Genomic DNA, 25,877 nt, shown 5'->3' on the forward strand with positions numbered 1-25,877 from the left:
TTGTGTTACCTGTGCTGTTTGAAGTCCAGTGAAGGGTCCGACCTCGTGTCGTGCTCAGTTGTGCTGAAGTTCTTCGACAGGCTCTCGCTTGCTAGTGGTTAATAGAGGAACTGCAGGTGATCTCCACGTTTACTGAAGGGCAGCTTTTTAAAATGTGGTTAAACCTGCTTGAAAAAGGTGTTTGACTCCTTTCACTTTGTTGCAGAAGCAGTTTGCCTTTTCTTTTTTCCCCGTGCATCATGAACGCACTGAAAACCGAGGCCCTCTCACCTCACCGTCTGGCCCAGTTAGCTTGTGTACATGCAGAGTCATTTGACCTTGGCGTGATGGATCCACTCACGCAGACAACAGCCAGATATTAGTGGGTTCTTCGAAAAGTTTAAAAAGAGTTTTAAGCTCAGACCCCAAAACCAAACTGTGGTGAGGGCCGATCCCATCAAGCTCCTCAGGATTACTGGTTTGAAAGGTTTCTAGAACAGAATCTTTTGATATAATCTGTGATATAATCTCTGTTTTTGAAGTGATGACTTCACCACAAAACACATTTTTAAAAATAAAACAACCAGCAATGACTAATGAGTTCATTTCTTATCCATATTTATTGATCACACAGCTGTGAGCCACTGATCAGTCATTGTTTGCTTGGGTGCTTAGCAGGCGCGAAGCCGACCCGGTCCTGTCCTCTGTCGAAGACGCTGTAGTACTCTGTCAGAAATACATCTCCCAGAATCCACAGGGGGCCCTCAGGGGAAACTATGTCCACATTCTGGAATCCACTGAAGCACAACTCCCTGTCACCAAGCATCTCCTGAACATTGGGACAGAGAGATTTCATATTTACAGAACACTGTGGAGATTGTGTTGGTGACAGGACACAGTCAGCAACCACCGTTAATGTCGTTACCTTCCTGACATATTGTTCAGCAGTCAGCGTGTAGTCTCTTCCCCCGAGGACGAACGTCACATGAGGCAAACTGGACAACCGGGCGCAGTCGATAAAAAACTGAACACACACAAAGGTCGAGTTTCAACTCATTTCTGTTTTTCTTTTTAAATCCTCCTTTCTATCAAGTTTTAAGAATTCACTTTCAGATACGAGATTAATATTGATTCTTTTTTTTACTTCTCCAATGTTTGTGGGTGTGGCTCCGATCAGTTGCTGGAGGCTGAGGATTTCATTGCTCGGTCCAGCAATTAGGGAAGTTCCTGTGTCGACAATCGCCTGGCAACCACGAGGACAAAACGAACTCACGCCCTGCACGGCCACACTGAAACACACACACGTCATTATTGTCCATGGTGTGTAAACTCTTGTTTTGTTGACTATGACCAGGACATCTGCTTTTAATGAAGAATAACTGCACCTTGTCCAACAAGTCTCTCTGTACTGTCTTCTGGTGGTTGATACGTGTACTGCACAGCACACCACCACAATGTAAATTGTGACTACACACAACTGTGTGTATATTGGATGTGGTCATGAGATGTTTCTGATATTCACTAAACGTGCCACAAAAATAATAGAGTAAAAGTTATATTTCTGATTTTCAGAAGGGAAACTCATGCGAACCTGTCCAGTTTAATCTGCCAGTATCCCTTAGCCGTCACTGGAATCCAGTTAATTGGTCCAATGTACATCGACTCATCTGTTCCGCCGAGCATCAGTTCACCTTCTGTGCTGCCGCTACTTGTTCTTCTGCAGAGACACCAAGAGTTTTCATGTTTAGTCAACCGAACCTCAAACAGCAAACTAGAGAGCTTAATGTGATTTAGAAAACAGAAGCTTGACACGAACACACACACACACACACACACGACGGGGATGTTGGATCTAGAGTCTCCCTCCTTCAAATTTCTGACTCCACTGAAATCCAAGGATCTTTTTGGGGGATTTTCTGTCAAAGCCTTGAAAACAATAAAGTCATAAAACTGAGCTGAACCTTCTCAACTCTCCTACAGACCAAACTTCTTGACCACAAGTAAAACCCGAGGTCACTGGGATCTCTAGATGAAAAACTTTAGTCCACCGTTAAACCCTTAAACTTTACTGCAACTTCTGGACTCACCAGAAACCCACTTGAACCCTGAGTCCTCCAGAACTGACTCAGGATCTCTCTGACCCTTCAGGACTCACCTGGCTGAAACATTTAAACACCCCTGTGGTTCCCCATGAGAATGCTTGAACATAGTCGTGACATCAATTCCTTAAAACTGCTGAAGTCGCACCTGCTGAGGTAGAAAGAGAAAACTGGAGCATCCACCGTCTTCTGGGCCAACATGTTGTCAAAAACAGGGTTTCCAAGGATCTCTGCCAGGGCCGGATAACCCATCCCCAGAACGCCGTCAAACTTCGCCAATACAAATGTGGCCCCAGGCTCGTAGACAGATTCCCCAAACTCCTGGTTCGAGATGGTCAGACCACCGACCTGAACACAAGGGATTGCAGAGTATTGTGACATCTACTCATCTACAGCTTCTACTGAGCAAAAGAAAATGAAAAACATTTGCATCCTGTTCATTGAGGACACTTTTATTTTCACTTTATATGAATTTAAGTATCTTCTACCACTGTTGTGCTGATGACACAATATATAGTGTGTGTATCAGCCGTCATTCTGTGCTGAGCATATGAACAGTGAAGAACACAAGAGACCTTCAGTGTGTCTCTGGCCATGACTCCCAGCAAGTGTCCTGATCCGTAGTGAATCCCGAACATCCGACCGTCATGATGGAACGATGACGAGTCAAAAGCCCTGAAACGCTTGTGTAACACTGTAACACACACACACACACACACACACACACACACACACACACACACACACAGGGGGGGAGAGACCTTGGACTTGTTGTCACACTAAACAGAGTCAGGCCGTTCCGACCCACAACTACTATATTTATACAAATAATAAACACACACTACTGCAGCATTGTGTGTGTTGTGTGTGTTGTGTGTGTTGTGGTACCACAGGCTTGGCTGACACAGTAGGACGATGGGACCCAGAGATCAGCTGAGCCGGTGTCAAAGATCACAGAGAAGTTCTGCTCCGGCGTCCCCAACCTGATGTCAGCGTAATACTGAGCCTGACGCAGAACACAGACACCGAAACACCAGCTCAACTTTATACTGACGTGGGACCATGAGCAAGGCACAGAGTCCTTATTAAAGTTTTATCTGATAACACTGACCCCCACTGGAATTGTTAAAGCACTGCAACACATGTAAAGAACAATCGATTCAATATTAAAAAGCAGGAAACTCAGATAAAATCCTGGGGCCTCATGAGGAGTTCAGGAGCGCTTCAGCAGAGCTGTGAGGTTTGAACCAGCAACCTCTCCAACCTGTCCTCATTCTTACATCCATGAAGTTGTAGATCCTCTCACTGGAGCGTCCGAGACGCAGCGACGGCGTGCCGGATGGGAAGCACTGAGCGTAGCGGCGGTTGAACATGTCAGGGCGGTGATCCCTGAGGAACTCCTCCAACAGGCCGTCGGCTCGCAGCTGCGAACGAATGGAAGGAACCCGCCTCAGAGGGATCCTGCCGGTGAGAGTTCTAAGATTTGAATCTACCGACTGAATCTTTTTATGTCGTTAATGAAAATAACTCATCACAAGAACTTCCAAGATTTGGACTTGAACTTGAGAGTCAACATAAATCTACAGGCAGACGAACTTCCTCACAAATTGAACCTCAGATATAAGAAAACTAAACTGTTAGATTTTTAGTTTGTTCTATGAGAAGAAACATATGAATGAAGGCGTGTTTTTCCAACCTGACCACAGCCGAGCCCGTCCACGTCCAACCCAGCAGAACCAGCAGCAGCAGCCTCAACATGTCCGTCACTCTGTCAGTCCGTCTGACCGACCGGAGCTCAGCAGACGATGCAGTTTATCAGGGTTCTCTGATGCTGATTGGATCTGAGTCAGTGTGACATCACAAACCCTCAGAGTGTGTGTGTGTGTGTGTGTGTGTGTGTGTGTGTGTGTGTGTGTGTGTGTGTTACCTCTTCAGGACCTTTTCATGCAGAAACACTGGCCTTGTCAGGACCAGGGCACCTCATGGGGACCACAGCTCGGTCCTGATGAGGCTAAACGTCTCTTCTGACGTCCTGCTGAAGGTTAGAGTCCGTGCAGTAGTGATGGTGGGGCGGAGCCACAGCTCAGCCGTCAATCACACTTCAGCTGACAGATGATGGAGATTATCTGGCTTCACTTTTGGAGCCGTCATGTTTAACATGAATTTATGCAGATTCACGAAGATCTGAAAACTGCTGCTTTGAGAAAAGCTTCACAGCACTCGAGTAACTGACAAACCACATCAGTCAGTTTCCCTCACGTCGGAGTCAATAATCTCTGGTTTTCCCTGAACTCACGCGGCCACTGTTGACTCAGGTCACCTCGACTCAATGAGGCAGAAAAAGGAACAAAAAAAAACCCAACAGCACTTTACCCTGTGATGAAGTGACATTTAATCTAGAATCTGTTTCTTTCACACGATGACGGATGATTGTTTTTATTTCTTATATGTGAATTTGGACGTTTATTATATTTCGTTACCTCTCAGGAGCCGAGACTTGAAGAAAACACACAAACAAAACTACGGATGATGATTGGTTCATTTATTTCAGTAAACAAAACAACGTCCAAACTTCCTTTCTAAACGCTACCTGTGCTAACGTTAGCTCAAGCAGAGTGCTGCGACCAAGGCTAATGTTAGCATCAGAAACAAACTGTACGAACGTATCCACTGTTAGCATTCAGTCCAGCAAGCATTAGCATGAGCAGTGCTTCCACAGTGAGTTTAATGACAGAGAGAAAAGACCAGTGGAGCGTTTCTTTGAATCGAACGACACAGAGGTGATAAATAACAAAACCGACGCCCCTCGTTCTTCTTCATCCTCCTCTAGCAGGGGTGATGGTCAGGAACTCTCTTCCTGTAAATAAATTAAAAAACAACATTAAGAACTGAGGAACTTGTATTTTCAAATTTATGCAACTTCATATTTGTACTCTGCGATCAGGACGATGACAAAATATGAAAACTTTAAAAGCTCAACCCGCCACAAACACTTCTCTGCTGCTGGACGTGGTTTCCTGCCGGGAGCAGATTTAACAGTCACATGGTTACGTGTTGGTATCCGCGGTGATGACTGACCTGGGAGCAGCTTTGATGATGTTGTCGACTCTCAGGATCATCTCGGCGGCCTCGGACGCGCTCAGCAACACCTGACGCTTCACCTGGAACGACTCTGTGACGCCCAACTCTGCCATGTTGCCCACGGTGCCTTCAGTCATGTCTGCAGGGAAAGAAATGGGTCAGGTGACCGCCCGGTTCAGGTACCGGTCGAGGTTTGTGTGAAGTTAAACCCTCGGGGGGACAGGTTCCGTCAGCGCTTCCCAACTCATCGGTTAAAACAGGATTTTCAGAACAGATTAATATTTGTGTTTCTGTTTCATGTGTAACTCACTCAGTCCAAACGTGCTCTTGTTCTCCTGGTGAGCGGCTCTCAGTTGAGCCACCAGGTCGGCGCTGTCGTAGCCAGCGTTGTCAGCGATGATGGTCGGCAGCTGGAGCGGGAAACAGGAATTATTCATAATATTCATCAAATTCAAACAGTTCAAGGTGTCGACTAAAATAAGTGACGGAGCAGCAGACACATTCTTCAGATGGTTTCTCCTGAATCTCGCCAGAGAACAAAAAACTATTTGTCTTTTAACCCAACTTCCTAAAGGTCCTTGAACTCATCGTAAGTGAGGTTTGAACCTGCAGGAGAGAATCCAACGCTTATGTATATTTGAACATGACTTTCAAACCCTCCGCTCCAAGTTCAGAATGAAAGAGAACATGTCTGTACCATCATCAGAGCTTTGGCAAACGACTCCATGGCAACCGCCTCCTTCCCTGGCGTCCTGTTGGCCAGGTCACTCACCACCTTGGCCATCAGCATCTCGGAGCAGCCTGACGGAGAGGTGGACTCAGGTTAGTGGTGGCGAGCACGTGAACATTTAAAGGATGTTAAATATGTGACGCTGTACCTCCTCCGTAGACGGTGCGCGGCTCCTTCACGGTCTGAGCCAACACGCACAGAGCGTCATGCAGCGAGCGATCCGCCTCGTCCAGAATCTGCTGAGTCGCCCCTCGCAGGACGACAGTGCACGCCTCACCTGAGGACGGGAGGGAGGGGGGGGGGGGGGGGGTGTAAGTGATGTAAACATGCACAACAGCTGCTTTTCAAATGCAGCCGTGTGTGTGTGTGTGTGTGTGTGTGTGTGTTTGTACCCATGGCGACTCCAGAGAAGTGGATGAGCGTGTCCTCTCCGATCATCACTTCCTCGATCAGCTTGCAGTGACCGAGCTTCACCAGCTCCGGGTGTTCGAAGGTGGAGGTGATCTCCCCGCCTACACACACACACACACACAGTTAAATAATACGTGATATAACACATCGTGACTGATTCAGGCAGAAAATACTGAACACGATCTCTCCGGCCACTAGGTGGTGTCATAACATTTATTATTATTGATGAAAAGGAGCCACAGACTGAACTTCAAATAAAATCAGAATAAAACTAAACCACAAATGAAATATTTTTTACCAGTGACCAAAGCGAGACGCTCCACACCGGCGAAGTCAGCGTGCTCGATGGCCATGATGCCGGCGCGAGCAAACAGCTGCTCTGGGTAGTTATAGATCAACTGCCTGCAGAGAGAATCAGGATTTAGTCACAACACAAGACGGTGAAGTCAGCAGTGACGCCCCCTGGTGGATGAGAGTAACTGCTTTCATTTCTCTCCATCCTTTTCCCTGTCATCATATCTATCACTAATCGTCCGTCCAGGGGAACAGCTAATGATTATGTTTGTTATTATTTAATCTGCCAATTATTTTAACACAATTAAAATTCGATAAAACAAATAAAACCCTGAACATGATTTCCCACAATTGAGCAGTTTTCGCTTTAAAAGTAAATAATCTGGGTAATTCTGGATCCTCGTTGCTCTGTGAAACGTTTTCGAACCTGTTGATGAAACAGTTGATTCCGTGTTTCAGAATCCTGTCGACCTTCTCCTTCATCTTCTCTTTCTCTGCGAGTTCGATTTCTGCAACCTTCGCTATCGAGTCCACGCGAACCCTGGATCCAAAGACCTGAGACACACACACACACACGCGTCAATATTCTGTTAGCGTGCGTCGTTCACGATCCATGACGCTGATTTTCTAGCTGACACATGTTAAAAACAAGCTTTATTTAGTTTCAGTGTGACGCCCGTCAATTGGAACGGGTTTGAAATCTTGAGAAAGTCTTAGTCGAAGGTTCACCACGAATCTGTGACCGTGCCATCAGTCGCTGAGGAAGCATCGTACCTTGATCTTATCGGTGTCCATGCCGGTGTTGGCGATCAGGATGTTGACGTTCTCCAGCCTCTTTGGTTGGTTCACTCCGATCTTCTTGTCCAACAGGAAACCTGGACATAGCACAGTTAAATGTGACGTTACAGCGACCGATCGGAGAGCAGATCAGGGTTGGGATTGTTGACAAGTGTCACGCGCCCTCACCTTCGTCCAGGTACGAGTCGGTGAGGCTGCCTCCCAGCTTCTTGATGACGTGGATTGCCTCCAGGTTCCCGGAGCCTTTCAGCCTCATGACAGCGGCGACGGCGAGCTGGGAGAAGTGGTCTTTGTGGTGAGTCAGCAGTTTGGAGGACAGAGTGGTGCGGGCGATGTTCAGCAGGTCCTCCTGGAAACGAGCCGGGTCGTTGCTACAGAAGAGGATGACGAGGCAGAGAAAAGATTAAAAACATGAACCGAGGGTTTGAGCTGTCGACACATTTCACCCGTCTCACCTGTGGTCGACGGCGGCATCTCTCAGAGCCTCTCTGGCTACCTGAGTCGCCTTCCTCCAGCCGGCGATGATGGTCTGTGGGTGAATCTTCTTGGCGATCAGGATCTCCGCCTCCTGTGAAAGATCAGTGGCGGTTAAAGAGCGATTATTTTCCTCTCAGCAGAAAGAGTGACTCTTTAAATCTTCATTGTTTATTTTCAGATGCAGAATCAACGTGAGAGCGACAGGTCGTTACCCTCAGCAGCTCCGCAGCCAGCACGGTGACGGACGTTGTTCCGTCTCCGACTTCATCGTCCTGAACCTTCGACATGTCTGCAGACACAAACAGAAAAAAAACTCCATTATCTTTCTGTTCTTTATTGACTTTTACTGTTTCATACAAATAATAAAATGTTCAACGACCGGTTTGTTCATCCGAAGTATCACGTGTTTTGTATTTAATGTATTTCTCTCTTTGTGATTTTACTCTACATCACCGGTCGACTCTGGTTTATTTAATCTATATTTCTGCCAGTATTAGTAATTTGCATCTTCACTCACCAACCAGAACTTTGGCCGCAGGGTTGTCGACTCCGATGGCTTTCAGGATCGTCGCTCCGTCATTGGTCACCGTCACTGCGGAGCCTTTCCCTCCGCTCATCAAAATCTTATCCTGAGAAAACAAAACATTTGAATCTGAGATTGTTTCTGATTTTTACCTTTTAAACAAAAGGAGGTTTCAATGATCTGAAAAGAAAAACCAGAACCTGTAAAATCAAAATGTCACTTGTTAAGATTTGAAATTACCCACCATTCCCTTCGGACCCAGGGTGCTCTTCACCAGATCTCCGATGGAGATGGCACCGACGAAAGACGACTGAGGAGAAAAAACAGAAACAGTTTCATCTCAAAACTCATTGATAAAAATAAATTATTTTACTAATTCAAGGAGTTTGAAGCGAAAATTAAAACCACACGCACCAGTCGAGCAGTCTCAGCTTTCTCTTCATCAGCTCCATGGCTGAAGATGTTGACCGGGGCCATCGATAAGGACGCCTGCAGAGAGAGAGAGAGAGAGAGGGAGGGAGGGGGAGAGACACACTAATCAATCAACTAATCCATCAATCAGTTAAACTAATGAAAGATGTGTTTAACATATGCACGCGACAATGTATTTGATGAGCAAAGAACCAGCTTCAGTGCAACAAATCCATTTTAACAGAACACGCTGAACAGCTTCTCTTGAAAATGAAGCTACAACATGAAAACTCTTCATTCCGAGCAGCTTTGAAAGCAGCTTCGGTCGAGCCCCGCCCCTGTCATCCTGGAAACCACGAGAACATTTTTAACTCAAATTTACGAATTTAAGTTAAATCGTTAAAAAAAACCATCAACAGATAAAGTTCGATGATCGCGAGAGGTTTTAAAATTCACTTTGGATAAAACGAGCGGACTTTTTATTCACTGAACGTCGGAGGTTGATTTCCTCTGTGTCACAAAGCCCCGGCTACAAGCTAACCTAGCATGCTAACAGTTAGCTAAGAAGAAAAGAGAACGAGCGAGAACAAGAAACAAACTGAGACGAGAAACGTTTTCAGACGTCACGGCTCCGAGTTAGTTCCGGGAGAAACCCCGCAGCTGCGTGGATTCTGTGCGGGATTTCTCTCAACTGCTGCGTTTGCCCGGTTAGCTTAGCTAGCTTAGCCGCCAGCGCATTCATGACGCCCATGTGCTTCCTCACCGGTGCAGCGGCGCGAGCCGGGGAGCTAACGGGACGAGCCTCGGCATGAGTTTGACGGAGACGACGCGAGCTGGAGTTCGACCCGAGAAGAAGAGTTTCGCTGCGAGTGAACGTTGTTGGATTAAAGTCGCTGCGGAGGAAGCGTCAGACTCACCATGATGCACGAGCTGCAGAGGAGAGGGCCGGGCACGAGCGTGACGTAATGACGTACTGACGCGACGCTGCGTTCACAGCGGATCATGGAAAACACAGCACTGCCGCGTTCTCCTTAAAAAGACCCACTCACTGCTCCCTCCATAGTGACTTCGATATAAAGAGAGAGAGATATATCGCGAGTCTATCTGGTGAACTTCGTAGTGAGCTCATTGGAAAAGGAAAAACACGCTCTCAGACACCGATCAGCACTTTTTCTCTGCAGCATCACCGTCGACAAACAACAGCAACACCAGCTGCTGAGAAAGTCCTACAGTGGAGTTAAAGTTTATTTCACTCTTAGTATTAAAACTTTAAGGTCATAAAAACATGTTGGCTCCAGGCTGAGCTCCGGAGCTGCTCAGTTCTGATGAGATCAACTCAGAGAAATTCAGCCATGAGGTCGACAAGAGAACACGTGAGAGCACGAAGACAGAACACAAGAGAAAATCAAATGGAAATAAACTTGAGTAATGTTCAGAAATCTTCCCATGATTCCTCAGTGACTGAAGTGATTCAGCTCATGCAGCAGTTAAACGAACATGTTTCAGTGGATTCAGCAGCTTCAGGCCTCCACTGGTTTATTAAACTGTTCCCTCTGCAGCCACATGGGGGCGTGGAATCCAACCCCTGCACCAAAGTCATACAGCAGCAAATGATGGTGGATGAGGGAGGAAACCAAATTTATTTCATCATCCGCCATCATGTCCTCTTGTTCAGGCCCCGCCTCCTGCCTCTGTGACGGGCGGCCTGGACGGGCAGACAGTACATGTGCATGGGAAACGTCCTGAAGTAGCTGCTGACCCAGGGTCTGTGGGAGGTGACGACAGGAAACACAAAGACACCGTCAACGAATCTGATGATCTCATGACATCACTAACTGCTCAGCCACTGTCATGTTGTGATGGCCCCCCCTCAGCTCATGTAGCAACGGCCCTGCTGCGGCCTGTTCACGTGTGTGTGTGTGTGTGTGTGTGTGTGTGTGTGTGTGTGTGTGTGTGTGAGTGTGTGTGTGTGTGTGTGTGTGTGTGTGTGTGTACTTGGCCACTCGCTGGCTCAGACTCAGGTAACAGAGGTTTTGCCACAGCTGCTTGTTCTCCTGTTGACGGAGGAATTCAGCTTCTCGCTGCCGCTCGACGTCCAGACGCACAGCCTCTCGAAGCTCCGCCTCAATACGACCCAGCTGAGAAACACAGAAACTTACTGAGTTTTAAACTCTCATCAAACACAGAGACTTAAACTGTACAACGTTCATTTAACGTCTGTCAGGATCCTTCCAGACATGACGAGTCTCTCCACGTGGTTTGGTGTCAGTGTTCACCTCCTCCAGAAGACTCCTGTTGTCCTGCAGCTTCTTCTGCTGCTCGTTCAGAGACGCCGGATCTGACAGACGCATCACTTCCTGTTTCCTCACTGGCTCCACACCTGGTTCACATGCTCCGCCCCCTCCTGACTGCCGCTGGACAATCGGAGGCAGGAAACAGGAACTGACGGAGGAAGAGAGAGTGATGAGGTCATATTTCACTTCATCATGTTGTCGAGCTGAGAGGCTAATGAGTGCACACACACACACACACACACACACACACACACACACACACACACACACACACACACACACACTTGTTATCAGATTGATCCACACAGATTGAGTTTCCAGTTCCTCTCAGACGAAACGTTTCCATTCACGTTTATATTTGGATCCATTTTGTTTTGAATTCAGTTGCAGTGAACAAAGTTTTTTGTTTGGTGTCGTCTTCATGATTTACATGTGAACTCGATATCTTCTCTGTGAACTTAAAGCTGCAGCGAAACAGACGTCAGATCAGTTTGATTCCTCTTCATCACCTTCAAACCTGTCGCTCTTTATTTTTTCAGATATTAATAAATAATAATAATAAATAATAAAAATTCTTGAATTGTATGTTACCTTTGTTCTCTGCTGTCTGACTCCTCCTTAATCTGCGAGAGATGACGAGCTCCCATCCTGCCCTGCAACACACACACACACACACGCACACACACACACACACACACAGAGGATAGTGTATCAGTTAATTACATGTTCTCAGAAGAGTAAAGGAAGCTGGTAAGAGGAGAGAGACAATTTCCCTTGATGACAGTTACCGTGGTGACAGGACACATCTGTCCGTCAGTCCTCAGGTTGACAGGCGACACCACACACACACACACACACACACACACACACACACAACTGAGTACATAGAAGTTGGAGGCTGAAGAACGTTAAAGCTGCTTCTGTTATAGATTTCCAACATTTACCAAATATATACAAATGAGGCGGAGGGCCGTGGATGTTATGCAATGTACTGCCCCCTTCAGGTGACGGAGGTTGTTGCTGCCTTAAGAAATGGTGCTTAGATTTGGATTTTAACTCTAATATCTATGAACACGAGGAATTTGATCAGTTTGGGGATTTATCTGATTAACTCGACTGACTTCATTCATGCTACCTATTGTGGACGTGAACAGACTTTACTGATCTGTGCATTGAAATGTATAAAATCTATAATTCAAACATTCTGAGAGCAGAAATACTCAATGATGAGTCTTCAGTTCAACAAACACACAATTCAAGCAACAAGAAGTTCGACGTAGAAATCACACTTTAAGGAACAAACGTGTTGAATTCTCATTGTTTTAAGCAGAAACAGCGTCAGAGCGATGAAGTGATAATGAAACAACTAAAGATTGAAGAGAAGTAACGAGTTAATCCATAAAGACAGAAACAGTTAAATCTCCTAAATGTGACGATACCTACGTTGTGCTGAGCGTCCATCTCCGTCCTGCTGCTTTGTGTGTCTGTGTGTTTTGTTTCCGTCCTGCAACTTTACCTCTGCAGCTGATCCGTTTGTCTCAGACACCTCATTAGTTCGGTGTTTCTGCTGCACCTCCTCCACCTGAATTAGTCATCAGTGTGTTTTCAGTGTTTGTCTGCAAGAAGCTGCTTCGTCGCTGAAGCTCAGTGGTCGATGTTTCTCGTTGTAAATGTGGAGCGAAGGAAACTAAGTTAAATTAAAACATTTATGAAAATGAAAAGTCAGGATGTGGTTATTGACCTTCATGTTTCACCACCAGGGGGCTCCAGTATTTTCCTATCACCAAAGTGAAATTAAAGAAATACGCTGCTGTAATGATGCGCGATTCCTCATGTTTACGTAAAAATTACAGAAAACTAACACTTTGATTTTCTCATTCCGAAAATCAGGATTGTAATAATTCAACTGACTGAGTTTTTCAGGTCGCAGAGTTGCAATATGACAGATGTCCACCGGGGGGGATCGCTCACTTTACCCTCACAACTAAGTTTCATGTTTATGTACAAACAAGTTTACAACAAACAGATAAATAAAGATAAACAACTTCTATAATAATGTTCCACCATTTACACCGGCGTGGTGGTTTTTTCTGTCTCTGTAAAAAAGTTTCACACATTCTATGATGCATTTGAAACATTTATTAAACCACCAGTCACATAGAAAAGACTGTTTAACAGTTTCATCAGAACTCAGAATGCTGCCATCATCAGACCAAGGTTGGTACTGCTGGAGTTTACTTCAATATTTTTTATTAAACTTTTATATTTTTAACTTGAGCACATTGTTTTATATCTTTTTTTTTAATATGTTTGATAAGAAGCTGGATTTCCTGGAAGTCTCTTACTTTAATTTCTCAGCATCTAAAATTTAAGTAAAATTTGAGTTTCTGGATTAAAGAAAAAGTGATAAAATCAAAATGAGAAATTTAAACTCCAGATCTAAATTCAGGTTTTATTCAGAGAAACCTGACGTCGTTCTCAAAGTTTTTCTTTGAATTCAGAGTTTAATCTCAGAATTCACATAATAATTATTGTGTCCATGTGATCGTCTTCCATAAGAATGACAAACAATAAGTACTTTGCAAAAAAATACACAAACTTATTACTGACTGAAAACCACGATTCACAAAACTTTGTGTATTTTATGTATTTGAATGAATCTTCTTGAAGGTAAAAACAAATCTTTGATTTATCACTGATGTCTGGATGTTAATGACAGAAACTTTGACCTAAACTTTTCATCACTTTAATCGAGTTCTCGACTTGCTGAACATTAACGACGCAGGAAACAAAAAACTGTGAATTAAAGAAGATTGTAAAATCTAAACACTTCAGCAGTGACAGTTTATTATTTCAGCACAAATGATTTATGTCATAATAAAAAACACATCTTTTAAAAAACGATTTCTCTGACGATCATCTTTGTGAGAATATTTCAAACATCTGTATTTAATATATTAAAGTGTGATATTTTTAGGAGTCTGTCTGTCGGTGTGTATTGTGCAGTGTCTGTAGAAATGGAAAATGTAGTCAGTGAAGAGCACCCCCGCGAAGTGATGGTCAGTACTGCAGTCTGCTTGACCCTGGAGAAAGACAGAAGTCGTAATTATTGACAAAGTCATTTTAGGAGAAACATCAGAACATCAGTCTGTCGTCTGCGTTTCAAGGAAGATGTGCAGCTTCTTGTTAAATTCTACTTTAGTCAAAGTTTCACAAATACAAAATACTTTGTTTTTTCACAGAACAAACTTCTGTTTGAAGATTTCTGAGCGTTCCCTCTCTCGTGAGGATCCATTAGAACAAGAGGCCGTGAAGCTGATGAGTCAAATAAAAAAGCACGTTAGAGGTTCTTACAGCGACTGTGGAGCGAAAGTGATACGAGCTGTGATAAAGTCGAGCCACGTGAAGAGGCCACTCGTGTTCTCCCTGCAGAAACAAAGAAACACCAGTCACATCGAGATACACGTTTTCATTTCACCATCTAAATCCTGAGTCATTCTGCTTTTGATGGATTCGACTCCAAAAAGACGGTTTAACAAAAAACAAAGCAGCTCTGAGCTCGAGAAACATCTGGAAAAGAAACGTGTGCGTCGTGTGTGTGTCCATACGACATGTTGGTCACTGTGAGATCAGCAGGTCCTGGATCAGTGTGAGAGGCCGTGATTAACGTGTTGTCGTCCCGATGAGAAGGAAACGCTGCCACACATCCATTATTCATCAACGCCCCCCCCCCCACACACTTCCTGCATTATTAACTGTCATGGTAACGAGTCAGTTGAGTGGAACCTCAGTGACAACAACACACACACGAGCAGTTTTCACAAAACATCCGGAGCCTCCTCGTCTTTCCAAGCTGACGTCTTCGTCTTCTCTATGTTCGGCTCCTCTTCTTCATCCTGAGACGTTTGTGTTCTTCAGTTTCACGTCCGTCACGTGTTAGAAACCTCAGAGACACGTCCGCTCGCTCACTGGGGAGTGGACTCACTCTGACATTTCACATTTTACTAGAAGCTGCAGGAGAAGATGGAGAACATCGACTGCTCGTCACGTCTCTTACCTGTGAGTTCGATGGGTATCTGCTTCCTGTGACAGTGTTCACATCCAGCAGAGCGGAACAGGCTGCGGACTCATCGAACGTGCAAAGATAAACCACCAGCAGCTCCGTGGAACTACACACAGACACATTTCATTCACTTTATAGTTTCACATTTAGTCTCTCATTAAAACACTCGATCAGATGTGACAAAACAAATCATTTTACAATATATTGAAACAAAGAAAAAATAAATAGAATGAACAGTTTTATTAGTTGAATATAATCTTTATCTAAACCTACATAAAAATAAAATAATCCAATATGTGATGAAATGAATATTTCATGTTTGAGACGAAGTTTGTTATTTTCATGTGTGTTTTATTTCTTACTTCATGAGCAGAGTGACTCTCATGTTGACGGGGACGAAGGGGCTGATGGGAACTCTGTAGATGAATCTACCTGGACTGAAGGAAACAACGACATCATGAATCCAGAGGAACACAATCACACTCACTCTGGAAAACGAAAAACACACTAAATTATGATTTGTTTAAATTTGTTTCATGACATCGTCTTCTCCTCAGGATGAAAGTGAAACATGCAGCCGTTCATTTTAAGAACCGGTTTAAACACGACACTTGATATCACTGTTGATGAACGTTGTGAATAAAGAGTCGTCACTGACCCACAGTCGTCTCTGACGCAGTATCTACTGTCGATCAGCTGCTGGTTCTCTTTGATCAGGAAAGAATGGATGGTGGTGTTTCTCCCTGACGGAGCCAAGAGTCATCGTCACATCGTCACATTGAGTTGAAGACGCTCGGTAAATTTCATTACATAAAAACAACGGAGGCCACCAGGGGGCAGCAGAGAGTTTTCACTGTGGAAAGCTCTCTGCTATATTTTCATTCATTTCAGAATCTGTCAAAATAAAATCGTTGTGTTTCTTTAAAGATGGAGACACTTACAGTCTTTGGAACCTTCTAGTTGGTGATAAAGTTTTCCTGCAGGAGAAATAAATTAAAAAAACACATTAAATCGTGAATCGTGTTTTTTAATGTTGACGAGCGTCGGCCTGTCGTTACCTGTCACGTTTGTTTTGTCTGCTCCGCCCGACCCAGTGACGTTGAAGTGAGTGCTGCCCTCTGCTGTCGACGGGCAGCAGTACACCTCGTCGCAGTACAACAGGTCACAGAAGTCCACATCTGGGGGCCCGGGGCCGGGGGGGCGGCTGGGCGGGACTACAGGAGAGAAAAGTTTAAACATTTACAGAAAGATTGGGAACGTGAAAAAAATGTTCTCCATGATGTTTTAATGTTCTACAAGATGACATCACAGGTTATTATTAGGAGGACGATGACATAAGCCAGTGAGTGAATGACCTCATTCATTAATCAGCAGTTATCTGGACTGTCCTGATAACGACTGGAGACACATGATGATCGTTCACGTCACATAAACACGAGTAGAAGCGTGTGAGGTTCACCTGTGCTGCTCCAGGCGGTGGTCTGCGGAGCGTCGCTGCCGTTGCTAAGAGACAGAGACAACAATCGGCATCATGACGTCACACAGAGCGCGTAGATGAGGTCACAAACATTTCATCATTGTTTCACGACTGTCCTGAGTTTCTCCTGTGAAGCAGCAGGAACACGATCTGGGAACAGTTTAAGTCCAGTGTTCCTCTTTTATCTCCAGGTTTGGTCTCCACCTCCTGAGGTTTGGTCTCCACCTCCTGAGGTTTGGTCTCCACCTCCTGAGGTTTGGTCTCCACCTGCTGAGGTTTGGTCTCCACCTCCTGAGGTTTGGTCTCCACCTCCTGAGGTTTGGTCTCCACCTCCTGAGGAACGCTCTGCTTGTTCAGCTGCTATCGGGCGATCGTTTGTGTTGTTTCTTAAAAAGAGACGTTCCTCAACGTTTCCTGTCAAAGTGAGTGAGTTCGGTTGTTTACCTGTTGCCAGGATACGCGTCAAAGTCTTTCTTCATCAGGTTCAGCAGATACAGAGCGATGATGACGATGGCACTGCAACACACACACACACACACACACACACACAGATCACATGTAAATGTCGTGTCTTCACTGAACAGATCTTCAGTAGAGGCAGCAGGTGACTCACCAGATGACCACGGTGGCGATGAGGCTGAAGACGCCGGCCCGGAACACCTTGTGCTTCACACAGTGGACGTTCTTCTGACTGCCACGCTCCTTCTCAACCTTCGCGCTCTTACTCGTGTCCGCCCCCGAAGTCGACGACACGATGCTGAGTTTCCTGTCGGAGAACCCACACGAGAACAGGAGCTTTTATTTTGACACGTTAGACAAAGCCCCGGTATGAGTTCAGCTCCTCAGTGAAAACTTTAACTCATCGAGAGTTTTTAACCTTATCTTTATTCAGTGGTCGCCTACATTTCCCATAATTCCTTTCAACAGTCCAACAACAGCTCAGCAGTTTTCTGTTGTTTTGACTCTTTTACGACTTTATCGTCTTTTTTAAAGTGACAGCTCATTCTGGACGATCTGCTTCACACAGTAGCCTTCATAACGCCGGACGTCCTTGAACTATGATTTCTGTTAATGCACTGATAACAGAGTGTTGTGCAACACACACACACACACACACACACACACACACACACACACACACACACACACACACACACACTCTTCACAGTACTTTTCCATGGTTTTAATTCTTCTATCTTTTCTTTAACCAGTCGTCTTCTCAGTTCTAAGATTCACTCTGGAGTTTTTAAACGAGACATTCAGGTGATCGATGTAATTCTTCTTTTTTCCTCCATTAAGTGAATCGTTTCTTCTAAATAATTGATTGTTTATATCAGTTATTCATTTTTGATAAAACACTAAAGTACATTACATCTATAGAAAACTTATTTCCTGTTGGTTTGTGATGCTGCTGCCGCTCTTTTCTTCTGCAGAAGTTTATTGTACAATAAACATTTGTTTAATAAAAAGACCTGAAATGTTCCTGAGACCTTCAGGTTAAACTATTTCTAACTTTGGCTCAAATGAGACGAGTTAAACGCAATTAAAGGACGACGTCAGAAGCATCTGCTCGACCCTGAACTGTGGAGAACGACCAACTGAGGTAAATCCAACTGTGAGTTTACTGTGCTTCTGTTTGTTCGCTGCTGTAAATGGTTTTATGGTTTTATAAAGATGGATAGTGAATAAATTAATAAATGAATGGCTCGTTGACGATATGAATGAAGGAAGTTACCCTGTGGAGCGCAGGCTGCCCGTCAGGCTCTTCAGTTTCGCCAGTCGACGGTTCCAGACCTCCAGGTCATTGATTCGAGTCTCCAGGTTGTCTGTGAGTTTGGAGAGCTGCTGCACCGCCCCGACATTCTCCATGAAGATCTGCTCCTGAAGGAGGAAGAGGCAAGTGAGCAAAGAAGGAAGAAAGGAAGGAAGCAAGGAAGGAAGGAAGCAAGGAAGGGAAGTACCTTGTCCACCATGAGGAAATTGTGAATCCTCTCTCCATCAGTGCAGGTGACGTCTCCGACTTCCTTCACTGCTGTCGGCAGCAGCTGCTTCACCTCCTGAGCTATTATACCTGAATAACAATTACACCTGGATCATCAATACTATTGATGTTGTTTGTATTATAACCTGAATAACGAGTACTGTCAGTACTCGTGTAATACCCTCACCTCTCACCTGGTGTACTAACACATGATTCATTATTGTAATAAGCATGTTACCGGTCTGGTGGATGTGGTCCATCCCCATCGTCGACGCAAACTCTGGTTTATAATCAAACTCAACGATTCTCATCTGAGTGATTCTCCTCAGCTGCTGCTCAGAGTCCACCTGACACACGTTCGTACAGAATCAGCAAAATGACAAAAAGAATTTAAAGATAAGAAAAACTTTGACGTGAAATGTATATTTCAGACAAATATAATAAATAAAGTAAAGTTTTAATATTGGTCCAATATTAAACCTTCAAATCGCTTCCACTTTGTTCAAGTATACAAATACTTAAGATCGTCGTACCTCCTGAATGTTCTGTTTGACGCGCAAGTCTGACGGCTGCATGATGGTGCCCATCACCTTTGCGTTGCCGCAGACGACCAGCGCCTCGTCAGGGCAGTCGGTGTTGATGCCGACCCGACCCTGACAGACCACAGCGTCCTGCACTGCCCCGCGCTGCCACAGGGCGTCCCCGTCCATCTCGAACTGACCAGGGTTAGATGCCTGAAGGAGGAAGACGACTCTTATCCTCTGAGATTTGTCTCAGGGAGCTTTTGATTTATAGTTGTAGTGTTGTTACCCTGACGATGATTCTCTCGGACATCAGAGCCGTCAGGAGGAAAGTGTCGTCTCCCACTGCAGCGTACAGGCCGACCACCATCTGAAAGTACCTGGAGAAGCAGGTACAGTTAGCATGTGGCGTGTTGCTAACTGCCTGCAGGTAATTCACTGAGAATCTCGCTCACCTCTGGTCAGGGTTAGGTTTTCCTTTCTTCCTCATGTTATTGGACGTCGTCTCGGCGAAGTGCAGCCGGCCGAGCGTGACCTTTGAGATCTTTCCTCCGGGAAGGTTCACCCTGGAAGTTCAGAGTTCAAAAAGAGTGTCAAATTATCGAGATGCCAAATTTATTAATTGTTTCATAATGAACCAAAAACATTTTACACTTCTTTTAATAACATAAGAGATCTCTAACTTGGGCATTTGCTCCACTTTCTAGCTATCGTCCATAAAGTTTTTACTGTCCACGCAGACAGACGTCGAAGCTCCAGCTGCATGTACGGACTCTACATCTGTCACCTACCTGACAGGGTGGAAGGGTTTCTTACTGCGATCCGGCTGAGACTGCTCAATGGTCACCTGGTGGCTCGGGGATTCGAGCTGCAAGTTTAGAAGAGAACAACAACACTTCACTTATGGGAACCGTCATGTCGACCATCTGTATAAACAGTTATGGTCAATACGTGCTCCGGTGCTACCCAAGCACTTCCTGTCTGAGTTCTGTGTCTCTGATGCCTAGATCCTAAAGTTCTGTATGTACCTTCACCCCAAACAGTTTTATTAGGAAGTGGTCGACCTCCTGCGTCTCGTTGGGGGTTCTGACGTACTGTGGCTCTGCGGCCACACCAATGTGAATGGTGACCTGAAAGTGGTTCTTCTTCTGGCAGATGAAGGCCTCGTCAGCTGCAGAGTAGTTGAAGCCTTTATCTGCGTCAACGTGGAAGGCGGGAGGAGACCTGGAAACAACGGACAACCATTCGTGCTGATATGAAGATGTCTGATTGACACTTTTCATCCGGATACCTCAACAGCTCCAGATGTCAAACCGAAGCTGGTTTCTTTACTCACATTGTCTGGTAGCTGCTGTTGTACAAAGTGCTCCACTGTCCTGGTCTATAATGCTCCCAGGTTAGAAGTTGGTAGGATCCCAAATTGATTCCGATTCCACCTGCGCTGTTTCCTGCACTTCCACCGCAAGACCCGTCAACATCACGGCTGGAAGCTTCGATCCCTGACGACGGTTCCTCACACTCAGATCTCCTCCTCTTTTTACTTTCTGAGGAGCTTAAGAAAGATAACGTGAGATAAAATTATTCAAGAGAATCAACGTATGCAACCGAGAAATGTAAAAAATCTGACTTAAGTCAAGAAGGCTTGAGATTCCTGCACAACCTGGACGACAACAGTTTGTTCTTATCACAGAAAGGAATTTAAATGTTTACGATATATATTTGTGATGATGACGACTTCAGAGAGACTAAAAGTTAAGATCTGCTTACTGGGTGTAAACTGTGGGGGCCGACAAACTGGTTGAAGCTGGTGTGATCGACTGTGGGACCGGGCCGGTGCGAGGTGTCGCATAGCTGTTGGAGGAAGGTAGGGACGGAGAAGGAGGTGTGGGGGGGGTGCACACCTGCGGGCAGCTCTCTGGACTCAGGTAGCGTGTGTGTTCAGGTGAGTGGTGTGTGTGCTGGTGCAGGTGTGCAGGGGCGGCAGGTGGGATGGGCGGAGTCCCAGACTTGATGTAAGTGTTAGTGAGGCCCAAACTGTGAAGCTGATTGTAGGTCAGCAGGTCGTGATGGCCGGGGGCGGGGCCACGATCCTTAAAGCAACAGGACGAAGAAGCAGCAGATTGGGTGGGGGGAAGAAACGCCTGCCGGGTGGGGTGCTGGTTGGACCAACGAGGCGGCTCGTGATGGAAGTCTGGTGTTTAGAAAAGAACGATATATTTATGACAACAAATGAATAAAGTCAAAATACATTAAAGCCCAGAAGACGTTGTTACTGCAGAAGTCTGGCCTCGTTATTTTTTATTTGATATTTTTGTGCATCGATCAGGTAAAAGAGAAAAACAATAAAAACTACCTGGTATCTGAGGAGGTGAACAGGCCTCCGAGCTCGAGTCAGGAGGAGACTCAGGGAGCATGCTGGGAAATATGCAAAGAAGCACACAAAAGACATGATGACTGGTTCGGTGGATGCAACTGGACAAGAGACAAACAGTATTTAGAAAGCCTCTTAAGTATGGGAACTATTTTACATGATTGATATTTAACATTTTCCCTGTGAATATTTGACTCTTTGTTTTCAACACAAACATGTGACGTTCATTTTGTCCTGTGATTCCCACCGTTTGTTCTGGTTCTGTGTGTTTGTGTTAATAATGTGTTTTAGGTTGTTTATGATCTCTAGGTTTCGCAGCGACTGATAACCAACCAGGTCACAGCTGTTTCCACCCGTGTTATATAACAGCATGTGTGTCCAGGAACCATCCAGCAGCTAAAGCATTTATTCTCTGTGCGGCGATGAAATGAAATATATTAAAATATCAGAATGTATACGTCATGTCCCGCCTCCTGCTGCTCTACAAACTCCACCCCCACATGTTCCTGTTGTGAACGAGTTCAGGTGAGAATCTTACAAGTTGCTGGGATCCATGTCGTTTCCGAGGTACTGCTCCAGGATGCTCGTGTCCACGGCGACAGAGCTGTCCAACACGCCACTCACATCCTGATCTGCACACACACAAACCACGTGTTTGGACTCAAACATCAGAACCCGTCACCCGGTTCTCAAGAATGACGAGAACCAATCAGACCGTCACATAGAACCTCATCAACGTTTACAAATCCACTGTGATCTGGATCTGAATCTGTTTCTGAATAAACGGAGGAGAAGAGGCCACTGTCCTGAAACTCTCAAATAAGAGAATCTGAGATATGAGCTGATGAAGAGAAGTCACATCTCACCACTGAAGAACTGCTGCAGCGCCTCGTTCTCTCCCAGCACCTGCAGAGGCAACCGGCTGACTCCGGGCTCCATGTCGCCCGGCAGGAGGCCCCGGGCCTGGGGAGCGGGGACGGATCAGGAGGGGCTCTGCTGGAGGAGCTGCCGAGAGAATAAACACAAACATGAATAGATGTTTTCTGAGAACTTCTGGAGACAAGTAAATTAAAGATTAATAAGATGTTTGAGTCTTTATCGAATGCGTCCCTCAGCTGATTGTCCAGGTTGTAGGTGAAAGGAGGAAAACTGATAATGACGCAGAGTTCAAGGTTAAAACTTTGGCCACAAAACTTAACCTGTGAGTCCTGGTGGATTAAACAAGTCTCTGGTTTTATTGCTGCATTGGTGCCGACGTGTCCTTCGAGGAGTTTATGGAACATTTAGTCATTTTTTAATCCATCACTTTACGTTAATTCCAGTTAATTGGAAGAGAAAACTTTTATCTTTAATCAGCACTGTTTCCAGACTCTGCTCAGAACCAACGTATAAAGCACCTTGAGGGATTCTCTTAAAAATACTAATTTAGTCATTTAGTCGTTTGTATTTGTCTTCACATGTCACCTACGTTTCAGAATAAAATAACTTCATGTTACATTTAGTTTGAGTCATTTAAAACCAGCGTCTCTGTGAATTCTGTGTAAATGTTTAAAATCATTATGATGCACGAGTCGCTTGGAATATTTCTGTGTGACTGTGACATGTTGTGTTTCAAACAGTTAGAGAAAAAACATGAGACGGAAAAATTGTTTCCGTCTTGAAAGATATTTGAATGAACGTCTGATTGAAGTCGAGCAGCAGCTGAATAAATCATTAACTTTATAGATTTGTTTTATGGTTACACTGACGTTATTATAAGATTCATCCTCTTATTCTAACTTGTTTTAATAAAAGTTTCTGTCATCGTTTCCTCTGCAGCTGGATTCAAAGTTCCACACAGATTGTTGCTCTAATGCAGAAGATGAATGTAAGTGTATTTTATACAACAACAGCAGAAGTGAAACTAAACTTAAACCAGTGAGATTAAAGAAGCAGTTCAGCTTTAAAAGTCGAGAACTTTAGTTTCCACCGATAAAACTATGAAGACTCTTTATTCTTGTTCAACTTCACGACCCAGTGTGTCGCTTTGTACAACAATTAAGTTTATTTTACTTTAAATGAGCCTTTAAAAGTGAGTTAACTCAACTTCAAGTTTTTGAAAACGTAAAGTTCACTGAACCCGAGAAAATAAAGTCAATATATAGAAACAAATCTTTATTAACTTTATATTTTCTGCAGTTATGTTTCCTTCAATCTCTTCATTTTCTTACTGCAATTCGAAAACAGCAAAAGGTTTTTATAGGACGTTGACTAGATTCTGTTTTCTATGACAATGACCTGTTGTTGATTCACATAAACACATTGACATTAACACTTATTCAGTGTTGGATTCTGTCCCTGTTGATTTATTGTGGATGAAGTTGTGTTTTGGTTTTTCCATCTTATTTCTGTAAAGTTCAGATTCTTGCAGATTCTCGACACGAACAGCAGCTCACACATATTTGTTCAAACACACCTGTGTCTCTCTCCAAGATGGCCGCCGCTGGGCCGACGGTCTGTGACTGACCGAGCGGCTCGTCCTCAGGTAGAATCCATGAAGAGTCAGATCTTAGATCCCAACGTTTCTACAAACGTCTCCGATTTTCTTCTGTTGTTCAGATTTTATTTCCCGACTGAGAGGAAACGTTTCTTTGAGATAAAGGTTCTTGTTGTTTGTGGCGTCTGTGGATCGTCTCTGTCCGTCAGCTGGACTTTGACCTTTGAACAGCGAAGTGGGAAAAGACGTTCACACACCTGACGCAGGCGTAAAACACACCTGTGTGTGTGTGTGTGTGTGTGTGTGTGAATACATAAACCAGGAAGTCATGTCAATGCTGATGTTTACAGACAAGTCAACTCACTTTTCTCTTTTAAAACCAGTTTTATAGAATGACTTGTTAAAAATGTGTAATTTAAAAATAACTCAGATCTTTGAGTCTTGAGGGGAAATGTGATTTAAATGTATTAATATATTTATTTTAAAAATCATCCTTTTGCCTCATTGTTCCCACTGTGATGTCTTTCATCTTCTGTGCCACCAGGGGGCAGCACAGGCGTGTCGCAGCCAAAAATAAGGTTCAATAAGAAAAAGAAACTTTATTTAAACACTTTAGTGAACATTGTTACAAAGAGAATAACAAGTAAAACTAAAAAACATCTTTAAACCGAACTAAAAGTACAACTGGTACATGTGAGCAGTGAAAACTAAACAATTCAAAACAGATTCAATAAAAGCAAATCAAGATTTCAAAAAGAAGAAATAAAGTGTTGAACAGAAACATAAATAAACATCAAATATAATCTTTATATAGACGGAGAGATAAAGACAATAATCACACAATCATTTACTTTCATATGTTGACGTATTTCTGTTTTAACGTGAAATCAAACTTGTTGAAGAAGCTTCACTCTGAGGATAATTAACGATAAATAAATTCACCACCACATGAGTGAACAGTGACTCAGAGGCCGTCACGGTGTCTTCTGGGTAATTGTGCGATTGTTTTAGAATAAACTCAGAGTGACTCACCTCGACTTGGTTTTGTTCTTCTGGGCCACAAACACACAAACACTGAAACTAGCGGCGTTCAGACGGAAGATGTCAACGAGTGACGATGAGTGAGTGAACGACTCATTCGCTCCTCGATGACTCATCGTTGAAACTTCAGATTCCAAAAACTCCTCAAACAGGAACAGGAAGTGACACCTGACGCTCGTCTCAGCGATGATCCAGGAAGTGAGTGTGATGACACGTCTTCTGTTTGCACATGTAAACATCACATCCTGATGTTAACATGTTCACAGACACAGGATTGATCAGCGTCATGGTACCGACATGTTAGCTCTGACCGCAGCAGCATCAAGTCCATATCTGTGAACAAAGATGGCCGACGTGTCTTCTTCTATGGTTTAATGTGTCTCTACTTCCTGTGATTGGTTCGACAAAGTGTTTTCAGTGTGAACCAACAGAACCGGGTTCAGTTTGATCCAGAACCAGAACTCCTCCTCTGGTCGGAGGAAGCGTTCACAGCTGAAGTTCAGCTCCAGACTGTGGAAGGTTCCGCAGCTGTTTCTCTTTTTTAAAATGAAGATATAATAATAATAATTATAAATAATTCCTGACTCATTGACTGAAGTTGTTTTCAGCCTCAGTCAAACTTTACCTTCGTCCTTCAGATCCTTCGTGTTTCAGTGAGCGATGATGTGGAACGATGAGTTTGACTCAGTGTGTAATCGTTCAAACCTTCTTTAGTCCCGATGACTCACAGCCGTTTGTGGGTTCAGACTCAGACCGATGAAGATGAAGATGAAGATGACGGAGGAAGAGCTTTGTGTCTGTTTCCTAAAGTGGTGGATTTTTGTAAATAAAGTTTGTTGAGAAAAGATCA

General features: G+C 44.3%; 3 protein-coding genes across 5 annotated transcripts; all 3 read right to left on the reverse strand.

The window, feature by feature from the left end:
- Positions 1-580: 580 nt before the first annotated feature.
- Positions 581-3,915, reverse strand: nots (nothepsin). Its single transcript, XM_069519440.1, has 9 exons — positions 3,775-3,915; positions 3,359-3,539; positions 2,967-3,084; positions 2,654-2,772; positions 2,227-2,426; positions 1,571-1,696; positions 1,124-1,268; positions 905-1,003; positions 581-808 (listed from the first exon to the last, which is right to left on the reverse strand). The coding sequence occupies exons 1-9, from the start codon at positions 3,834-3,836 to the stop codon at positions 632-634; spliced, it is 1,227 nt and encodes a 408-aa protein (XP_069375541.1). The 5' UTR covers positions 3,837-3,915; the 3' UTR covers positions 581-631.
- Positions 3,916-4,605: 690 nt separating this feature from the next.
- cct2 (chaperonin containing TCP1, subunit 2 (beta)) lies at positions 4,606-9,854 on the reverse strand. Its single transcript, XM_069519439.1, has 16 exons — positions 9,721-9,854; positions 8,807-8,881; positions 8,637-8,702; positions 8,387-8,498; positions 8,082-8,158; positions 7,848-7,960; positions 7,561-7,763; positions 7,369-7,469; positions 7,022-7,149; positions 6,599-6,702; positions 6,282-6,401; positions 6,038-6,166; positions 5,857-5,960; positions 5,470-5,569; positions 5,157-5,298; positions 4,606-4,935 (listed from the first exon to the last, which is right to left on the reverse strand). The coding sequence occupies exons 1-16, from the start codon at positions 9,805-9,807 to the stop codon at positions 4,905-4,907; spliced, it is 1,692 nt and encodes a 563-aa protein (XP_069375540.1). The 5' UTR covers positions 9,808-9,854; the 3' UTR covers positions 4,606-4,904.
- A 3,367-nt stretch (positions 9,855-13,221) lies between these two features.
- Positions 13,222-25,162, reverse strand: LOC109645292 (myelin regulatory factor-like protein). 3 transcript variants are annotated; one of them, XM_069520116.1, is made up of 25 exons: positions 25,019-25,162; positions 23,966-24,207; positions 22,377-22,515; positions 22,049-22,142; positions 21,493-21,554; positions 20,907-21,330; positions 20,476-20,691; positions 20,168-20,363; positions 19,931-20,007; positions 19,595-19,705; positions 19,429-19,519; positions 19,152-19,352; positions 18,857-18,965; positions 18,599-18,708; positions 18,373-18,518; positions 17,251-17,403; positions 17,082-17,153; positions 16,620-16,663; positions 16,219-16,374; positions 16,102-16,137; positions 15,819-15,903; positions 15,523-15,597; positions 15,155-15,266; positions 14,452-14,523; positions 13,222-14,180 (listed from the first exon to the last, which is right to left on the reverse strand). In XM_069520116.1, the coding sequence occupies exons 3-25, from the start codon at positions 22,447-22,449 to the stop codon at positions 14,055-14,057; spliced, it is 2,841 nt and encodes a 946-aa protein (XP_069376217.1). In that variant the 5' UTR covers positions 22,450-22,515; positions 23,966-24,207; positions 25,019-25,162; the 3' UTR covers positions 13,222-14,054. The 3 variants fall into 3 exon arrangements, 2 of the variants coding, with proteins under 2 accessions (XP_069376217.1, XP_069376216.1); XR_011240183.1 differs by lacking the exon at positions 25,019-25,162 and having other exon boundaries at positions 15,523-15,592; positions 15,815-15,903; positions 23,966-24,221; XM_069520115.1 differs by lacking the exon at positions 25,019-25,162 and having other exon boundaries at positions 23,966-24,226.
- Between the last annotated feature and the right edge of the window lie 715 nt (positions 25,163-25,877).

The sequence above is a fragment of the Paralichthys olivaceus genome, chromosome 23 (genome assembly GCF_024713975.1).
Source record: "Paralichthys olivaceus isolate ysfri-2021 chromosome 23, ASM2471397v2, whole genome shotgun sequence".
Taxonomy (NCBI): domain Eukaryota; kingdom Metazoa; phylum Chordata; class Actinopteri; order Pleuronectiformes; family Paralichthyidae; genus Paralichthys; species Paralichthys olivaceus.